Source organism: Alosa pseudoharengus, unplaced genomic scaffold (genome assembly GCF_046254945.1).
Source record: "Alosa pseudoharengus isolate Yale_2024_CS ecotype anadromous, Long Island Sound unplaced genomic scaffold, YU_APseudo_1.1 YU_APseudo_1.1_scf_19, whole genome shotgun sequence".
NCBI lineage: Eukaryota > Metazoa > Chordata > Actinopteri > Clupeiformes > Clupeidae > Alosa > Alosa pseudoharengus.
Genome location: NW_027468657.1, coordinates 27,329,762 through 27,338,530, shown reverse-complemented (window position 1 = coordinate 27,338,530; position 8,769 = coordinate 27,329,762). Strand labels below are relative to the sequence as shown.

General features: G+C 47.1%; 1 protein-coding gene across 1 annotated transcript; it reads left to right on the top strand.

Moving 5' to 3' along the window:
- The first annotated feature begins 4,486 nt into the window (after nt 1–4,486).
- Nucleotides 4,487–7,131, top strand: bbs12 (Bardet-Biedl syndrome 12). The gene is made up of 2 exons (XM_076292951.1): nt 4,487–4,525; nt 4,995–7,131. The coding sequence occupies exon 2, from the start codon at nt 4,995–4,997 to the stop codon at nt 6,984–6,986; it is 1,992 nt and encodes a 663-aa protein (XP_076149066.1). The 5' UTR covers nt 4,487–4,525; the 3' UTR covers nt 6,987–7,131.
- Nucleotides 7,132–8,769: the final 1,638 nt, after the last annotated feature.

Sequence of the window (8,769 nt, the reverse complement as noted above, 5' to 3'; positions counted from 1 at the left end):
GAACAGTTTAAAAACAGTAGAGTACAGTAAGAATAAGTGCATCGGTGAGTGCTGTTACGTCTCAGTTCAAGACGGCTGGTGAGTGCTAGGATCAGCAAGACTTGTGAGTGGTGCTATGAGAGGAGATGTTCTCTAAAGAGCTGGGTCTTCAGGAGTTTTTTGAAAATGGAGAAGGATGTCCCTGCCCTTGTAGGAACTGGCAGTGTGTTCCACCAGCGAGGAACAACAGATGAGAAAAGTTTGGTTTGGCCTGAGCGTACCGGTGGTAGAGCTAGACGTCGTTCGTCTGAGGAGCGCAGCTGTCTGGTGGTAGTGTATGTCTGTATGAGGGCATTCAAGTAGGTGGGAGCAGAACCGGAGACTACTTTGTAGGCAAGGGTTAGAGCCTTGAATTTGATGCGGGCCGCCATAGGTAGCCAGTGTAGCTGGATGAGCAGCGGGGTAACATGTACCCTTTTGGGTTGGTTGTAGACCAGGCGCGCCGCCGCATTCTGGATCATCTGAAGGGGTTTCACTGCGCAGGCTGGGAGACCTGTCAGGAGGGCGTTGCAGTAGTCGAGTCGTGAGATGACTATCGCCTGAACCAGGAGTTGGGTAGCATCTTGAGTCAAGTAAGTCCTGATTTTCCGTATGTTGTAGAGTGCAAAACGGCATGACCGGGCGACTGAGGCAACATGATCTGAGAAGTTCAGTTGGTTGTCGAGAACAACTCCTAGATTTCTTGCAGTCCTGGTAGGTGAAACAGACAGGGAGTCAAATTTGATGTTGATGTCGTGGTGTATGGTAGGTTTAGCTGGGAGGACCAGCAGTTCAGTCTTTGAGAGGTTCAGCTGGAGGTGGTGTGCCTTCATCCATGTAGCTATGTCTGAGAGGCAGTCCGAGATCCGTGCTGAAACCAAGGGGTCATCAGGTGGAAAGGACAGATAGAGCTGTGTGTCGTCTGCATAGCAGTGGTATGAGAAGCCATGTGAACGGATAATCTGTCCCAAGGAGGTAGTGTAGATAGCAAAGAGAAGGGGGCCCAGCACTGAGCCCTGGGGGACCCCTGTGGTGAGATGGTGAGATGCAGATAGTTGACCAAGCCATGATATGTTAAACGAGCGTCCTGTGAGGTAGGATTCAAACCAGGAGAGAGCAGAACCGGAGATTCCCATTCAAGCAGAATGAGTACTGATGACCAAGCGGTCGCCCTGGCTTCTTTTAAGGCTTCTGTTACAGACAGCAGAGCCGTTTCGGTAGTTGCCGCTTTTGAATCCAGACTGATTTGGATCCAGAAGGTTGTTCTGTGAAAGGAAGACAGAGACCTGTTTGGAGACTGCTCGTTCAATGCCTTTGGATAGGAAAGGCAGGAGTGAGACAGGGCGGTAGTTCTCGACTTGAGCAGGGTTGAGAGAAGGTTTCTTAAGTAACGGTGTTACCCGGGCCATTTTGAACGCTGTTGGAAATGTGCCGGAGGTTAGCGAGGCATTGATCACATGTGTGATAGCTGGTGCGATGGTCGGGCTGATGGACTGAAGTAGGCTCGTAGGTATAGGGTCCAGCGAGCATGTGGTAGGACGGCTGCATGTCAGGAGTCTAGATACTTCACTCTCGGAGAGAGGCGCGAATGCTGAAAAAGATGTTTCAGCAGCCCCTAGAGGTTGTAGGAGTGCGGTATCCGAGTCGGATGCGTTGTGTGGGCATGTAGAGAATTGACTGCTGATTGCCGCCACTTTGTTTGTAAAAAATGAGGCGAGGGTGTCCACAGTAAGGCTGGATGGAGGAGGAGGCAGCTGAGGGTTGAGTAGCGATTTGAAGGTTGAGAAAAGCTTTCGAGTGTCTGTAGCGCTGTTGATTTTGTCATTGTAGAAAGCCGTCTTAGCAGCAGTGATGCTGGCTGAGAAGGAGGTCAGGAGTGTCTGCTAGTTTTTGAGATCATCAGTTAGTTTGGATTTGTGCCATTTCCTCTCCGCGGCTCTGAGTTTGGTGCGCTGCGACCGGAGGGTATCATTTAGCCATGGATGAGAGTGTTTGGATCGAGCTGGCCTTGTGGTAAGAGGGCACAGCTCGTCTAGACACGAGCTCAGTGTGGAGCAGAGCAAGTCTGTGGCCTCATTAACCTCCAGAGAGGAGAAGGTGTTGAGTGGAGGTAGACCAGAGGCAACCACAGAGGAAAAGTGCGATGGAGACAGGTACCGTTTCCACAATAAAACGGTCAAGCAAACACATTGTTCAAGAGACTATCAAACCACATTACAAAAACAAAGTTCACCCAAGGGTAGGCTACTTACAATTTCAGCAGCAACAAAGCCAAGTCGGAGTCCGTTTTGCAGTCTTCTTAGAAACTACAATCTTACTACATTTTCGAGGCCTTCCGCCGAGTCACATCCGGATTTCTTCGGTCCGAGACCAGAAAGTTGCATATTCGGTTTTTCCACAGAGAAGCACTAGGGGGAGACAAAGCACCCACCAAACGACCCAAAAAGTGTTGTAGAACCATCAGAACGACTCTCAACCTGCATAATTAAGGTAATTTTTGCTAAAATTGTTGCATAGGGCCTCTTTAAGACTCGCCATAGAGAATGAATGGGGGAAATTACGGCGGTTATAGTTTGACAATGTCGTACTCCCGTGCGGGCCAGATGCTATAGGCTATACCACAGACATGTTTTTGGGGGGCCACCTAAAATGAGCTGGTGGGACGTATCCGGCCCGCGGGGAGTAGTTTGGGGACCACTGCTCTACATACTTACAGCACACTGCCCCCACCTACCCACACACACAATACACACACACACACACAGTCACTGCTCCACTCCCCTCCCGCCCACACACATCTTCACTGTCATCACTCACATACATCATGCATACAGTACTCTGCTTGCAATAGTAAGTCTCTTCACCATACTTGCAGTACACTGCCCCCCCCCCCCCCCCCCCAGCACATTGTCTCATGACCATACCTGTCAACACTCCCGTTTTTCCCGGGTTTCTCCCGTATTTCAAGGTCATCTCCCAGCACCCTACACATACACGATCACTTAGTTTCAATTTCAACCGTTTTGTCATAGTCTAAAACCTGGCAACCCAAAAAAGGAAGCGGGTGCCGACTGCGCAGCCTGCGTCTCGTCGTAAGCAAGCGGGCTAGTTGAATGGCCTACTCCAGAACTAGCTGTTGTGAAATTGTTGGGAATTTAATTGATTAACACATCACATAAACTGTTATTGAGTGTTGTTGAACCAAGGTTGAACCTCGGAACCAAATCTGACAGCAAGCAGCTTTGGAGTTTTGGAAGTAGGCTGCAGGCAGGCAGCTGGTGGATACATAACTGGCATGCGTAAGGTAAAAGCAACGACCGAAATGCAGTGTTGAAACACGTGTATTGCGTATTAAATATGCAAACACAGATCCCCCCCCCACCCCCCGAAAAAAAATCTCCCGTTTTTGGAAAGCTAAATGTTGACAGGTATGCTCATGACATATTGCACACTGCCCTCTCCCCACATACACACACTATCCCATCTCCCTTGTCATCCCCCCAACACACACACCAAGACCCCTGGCAGTTTGGCCCCTTGAGCTGTGGATCTGCCTAAGTAAGGGAGTTTTTCCTTGCCCCTGTTGCTCTTGGGTGCTTCTTGTTGGTGCCCCCCCCCCAATCCCAATCCTCCCCCACCTTTCTTATGCAGCCCTTGCCACTTAATCTACTAACCCCCCCCCCCCCCCATCCCAATCCTCCCCCACCTTTCTTATGCAGCCCTTGCCACTTAATCTACTAACCCCCCCCCCCCCCCCCCCCCATAAATGCACAAATAGGCTGACACCAGACATAATTTAACTGCATTTCTTACATCCAGTATGACAATAAACTTCCTTGTATTCTTGTATCCTTGTAAGCCAAGTCGGCGTCCGTTTTGCAGTCTTCTTAGAAACTACAATCTGACTACATTTTGAGGCGCGATTGGATACTTCCACTGAGTCACATATCCAGATTTATCCGGTCCGGGTTCAGAAAGTTGCATATTTTTCCGCGGAGAAGCGATAGAGGGAGACGAAGCACCCACCAAACAACCCAGAAAGTGTTGTAGAACCATCAGAATGACTCTCAACCTGCATAATTAAGGTCATTTGTTGTTGCTTTTGTTGCAAAATTGTTGCATAGGGCTTCTTTAAAGCAAATTGTACTTTTTGAAAGCATGTTGCTTTGATAGTGACCCAGTCCCAGACGACTAGAGCATGTTTCCCCGAAGAAAAACAATGATTGGAATGAATAGGCAATCAATGTGTATAGCCTTTATTTAACAAGCACAATCCGAGTATTGTTTGCAATCCATCTGCACTCTTTGCTCTCAAAATAACTCGATGGCTGACAAAAAATACATAAACCCACAACTGCGCAGCTGACTTACCAGAGCCGTACGAACACGCCCTGTCTCTTAGCAACCAGTCTGAGTCTGGAGATATCGCACATGCGCATTAAGGCCAGAATAATCAAAAAGGCTAGACAGGAAGTCGGTGACATGAGGAAAACGGGACCTAAAAGAGGTGTGTGTTCAGTTACTGCTTTTAAAAAGAAAACAAACAAACCCTGGACATTGTCAAAGTATGCACACAGTGTCTACTTCTCTGACAGTACATTTAAGTTTACCAATGTGACTTCTTTGGTTCATTTTTAGCCAGTTAGCAGGCTAATCCTGCTAACACAATGAGGAATAACGTTAACTTAGTCTGATAGTTACTGTTGTGAAAGCTAAAAACGTGTGTAGGCTAAAGGTTAAATAGTCCCAACGATGCATTTCTGTATTAGGCTACATAAATACGCTGCATTATGCACACTGACGGCAACCTAGTTCTGAATATGAATGATCATCTGTCATTTCTGGGGTGTTGCAAAAGTTATCACTTAGCCTACCTGTCAAACAAGTCACCAAGAAAACCAACGTTATTCCGAACTCTAGCAAGAATGAACCTTTTTAGTTTGACACATGTTTAACACGCCTTTCATATTTTACAGATGTCATATACAGAAAACACCTCAGGAACAAACAACAGACGCCATGTAGGGCTGGAGCAGTTAGTAACACTGGCAGCAACTGCACACACCTTCTTGGGTCCATGTAAAAGGTACAAATTTATCAAAGATGACACCAGCGGGGACTCAGTCATGGTATGCTCTAGTTTCCGACTCTTGGAGAATTTGGACCTGACATGCTCAGTTGGGCAGCTGCTCAGCGAGACTGTCCTGGCACAGCAGAAGGTGTTCCATTCTGGGACGGGCCCTCTGCTTTTCCTGGTCGGAGCGTGGAGCAGGGCTGCTCTGGAGTGCCTTCACCAAGGCATCGCTGTTCGACACATCCTCTCTGCCATGTCTGAGGGCTTGGATACTTGTTTGCAGGTCTTCAGAACCAGAGCTGTCCCTGTTGAAGATGTCCCTCATTTGGGAGTTGCACAGAAGTGGAGTGCACTGAAACCCCATGCTGAGGATCTTCCTTTCAATGGTCACCCATTCACTGAAAGCTGTCCGGTGTCTGAGCTTCAACCAAATGTTATGCCTTTAGCACAGCCCACTTGTCAGGGCAACTCAAAGGTTCTATGCAAACAGACTGGGACACAAGGAATTAAAGCTGCTAGAAGCAAAATAAAACTCACACACAGCAGACATTTCACTTCAAATGAAACCACTGAATCGGAAGGACCCACCACACAAAGGCCAGCGTCTCAACTGAACATTTCAGAAAACACAGATCTGGATAGCCTTGCTTTTGCTGTCTCCCACGGTTGCAACGAAGCAATGGATTTAGTCCTGCAAGCAAGCAGGATTCAGTCAAGGATGAATGGACTAGGGCAATCACACAGGACGTTTGATGTCAGTAAGTTGGTCACATGTCCACTACCAGGTCTGCCAGAGGACCATGCCTGTGTTATGTCTGGTTATGTGGTCCTGATGTCTGCTGAGCAGGCTTCCATAGTCAGTCGTTTAAAAGACCAGAGGATACACATTGTGCTTCTGAATGGAGACCTCAGTGATAAATATCGCCACCTGGGTTTCAATAACCCAGCAGGGATCAGGCATGTAACCGATAAACTTGATGTACACGGAGTGAGTCGAGAGCATGAGTGGGTGAATAGTGCTTTAGCCACTCTTCTGAAGTATGACGTCAGTGTTGTCCTGGTTAATGGAGTAGCCTCTGAGCAGCTAACAGACCACTGCTGGAGGCATGACGTTCTGATGATCGAGCGGGTCAAACCGGCCGTGCTGCGTGACTTCGCCCGGGCGACCGGCGCCGTCCCAGTCTCCTACATCACCCAGGTGAACGAGCGGTGCGTTGGCGCCGGCGTGCGTCTGCAGGTGTGGAGGGAGTACCGCCACAGCGGCCGTCGGACAGAGTCCTCCAGCACGGCGGTGAGCGTCCTGGCTGAGCAGACTGCCCTGGTGACGGCAGTGATCACCAGCTCGGTGCACGGAAAGCTGCAGTCCCTGGAGGACCAGTTCTGGGCCTGCGCCCACCACCTGCATCAGGCGCTGAAGGACGGCAGAGTCCTCCCTGGAGGGGGCCTGGTGGAGTTGCACTGCATCCATGAACTTCAGAAACGCATTGATAACTCTGGGAACAGGGACAAAGATGAATGGCAAGGAGAGCCTTATGTAGGGAGGGTGCTTCAGCTGATGATGGATGGCTTGGTCGACTATGTTTCCACTCTTCTTTGTAATGGTACACAGGTTTCATCTAAAGTAGATGCTTGGACACAAATCAATAAACAACTAAAAGACTTAAAGGGAGATTCAAGTCCTTATGTGAATATATTGGGATTTAATTTGAATGAAGGGGCAAGTTCAGACACTATTTGTAAGACAGAGAGTGTGTATGATAATGTGACTGTAAAGATGGAAGCCTGGAGAAGAGCTCTTGATCTGGTGTTCCTAGTGCTTCAAACTGACTCTGAAGTAATCACTGGCTTTGATGCTAAAGAAGACTTTGAATCACATAGTTTTATGGTTCTTTGAATAATAGGTGTAATGTGTCCTTTTGTGTATGTGAAGAATTTGTAGATTACTTTTATATTTAATATTTTTCACCCCTGAAGAATTTTGTAACTGTTATTTTGTAGTGTATATTATCAAGAGATGGATTTATGAGAAATAAAAATCATACCAGTATTTGTACCACTGTGTTAATCTGTCCACAATTCAGGGTTGTTGGTAGAAAACAGATTACATTGATATTGAGTTTGATCGGTACAAATGAGTGTATTTTTTGCCACTAGGAGGAGCCAAACCTTATGGCTTTTATGGGGATTTGCCATAGCTGGCCCACTGAATTCTAGTTGAGGACTCACTTCCCTTATACCACTTAAAAATCTCTGATCAACACAAGGTAATGCCAGTTGTTTTGTAAGGTCACTATTTCTAAACCATGAATGTGTGTTGTCCAAAAGACTATTCACCCACCCTGATGTGACATACATGTCTGGAACAAACCCTCAGAACAAATGATCACACACACACACACACTAAATTCACTGTTGTGCCACAGATATATTGGACGGCTGTAGTGTTGTTTGTATGGTCTGGGATTGTCATGCACAGTATTATTGGTCCTTGTCTGCACACAGGATTTTATGGCTTCCATTCCAAACACCTGGCCTGGAAACGTGGAGGGAGGCTGCAGACTCTTGGCTTGTGACCGTCTAGTCTGGTTTGTCAGGTCAGGACTATGTTTTGGAACTGTGGCCCTTTTGACTGCTTTATGACTAAAAAGGATGTCCGCGCTGTGTCATGTTGTGAGATGACAAATCCATCATGCGGAGCATGAAAGGACCCCTTTGTCACTTCGTGTGATAGGTCAACATTCTTTCTCTGAACGAGACACACTAAAAGTCACTCTTAAACAGTAGTGTTTTTCTTTAACCAACCAATGACTGTTAAGGTTTGAACTAGCAGGTCTTTTTCTCACAGTAAAGGGGAGGCGGGGGGGGGGGGGGGGGAATCATTAAGTACCCTGCACATTTGACTGGATGAATGAAATGGATTTGCCCAAATAAGGCAGTGGAAGGAGGCCAGTAAATGATTAGAGCGCAGAGCATGACATCTCTGCCCCCAGGTAAACAGTCAGAGAGAAGTGCAGCCACATGTTAAAAGGCCCATTCACGAGACTCGGTAAACATGGGCAACGATGAGATGTGTGCATAATGTGCCCATGTTTCGTCACTGGTTTTCTGTGTGCGTTGGTGGAGCTCAGGCTAAAATTAAAGACTAGGCCTCAATTACCGTCAGAGAATCCACAAATTGACTATTGGAGCCTCTTGATATGGTTCTATTGGAGCATCTTGGTAAATGAATGAAAAAATGGAAGCTTATATTTGGATGTCTAATTTATTTGGTATTGGTTAGCATGTGTTTTGAATGGACCACTCGCTATGATCATTGGCAATGCTGAGTCATTGTGGTTGTTTCCTGAGTATGTTTCTCAATTAATAAAGATGCCACTGGAATAACCTTGATCAAACATGGAAAACCATCATTCTATCATCCACAACATGCCTTTTTCAAAGTCCCTTTTGTTGTGGTGAGCGTTCTGATCGGTGCATTGCAGTAATGCACCATGTGCAATGATATTCAAGTGACCACCAATCCCAATTGTTTCCAGGGAATCTCCATCTAAAGCCAGGCACTTTGAAGCCAGATGTTCTTTGCCAAAGCTGCTTGAAATAGCCTAGCTGCTGCAAACCTGAAAGACATTGAGGGATCTTAATTGCATGATAGTAGGATGGTCAGATACACAAACCTT

What these genes read in the sequence shown, in the direction of transcription:
- bbs12 (XM_076292951.1), top strand. Translation starts at nt 4,995, where the DNA reads ATGTCATATACAGAAAACACCTCAGGAACAAACAACAGACGCCATGTA.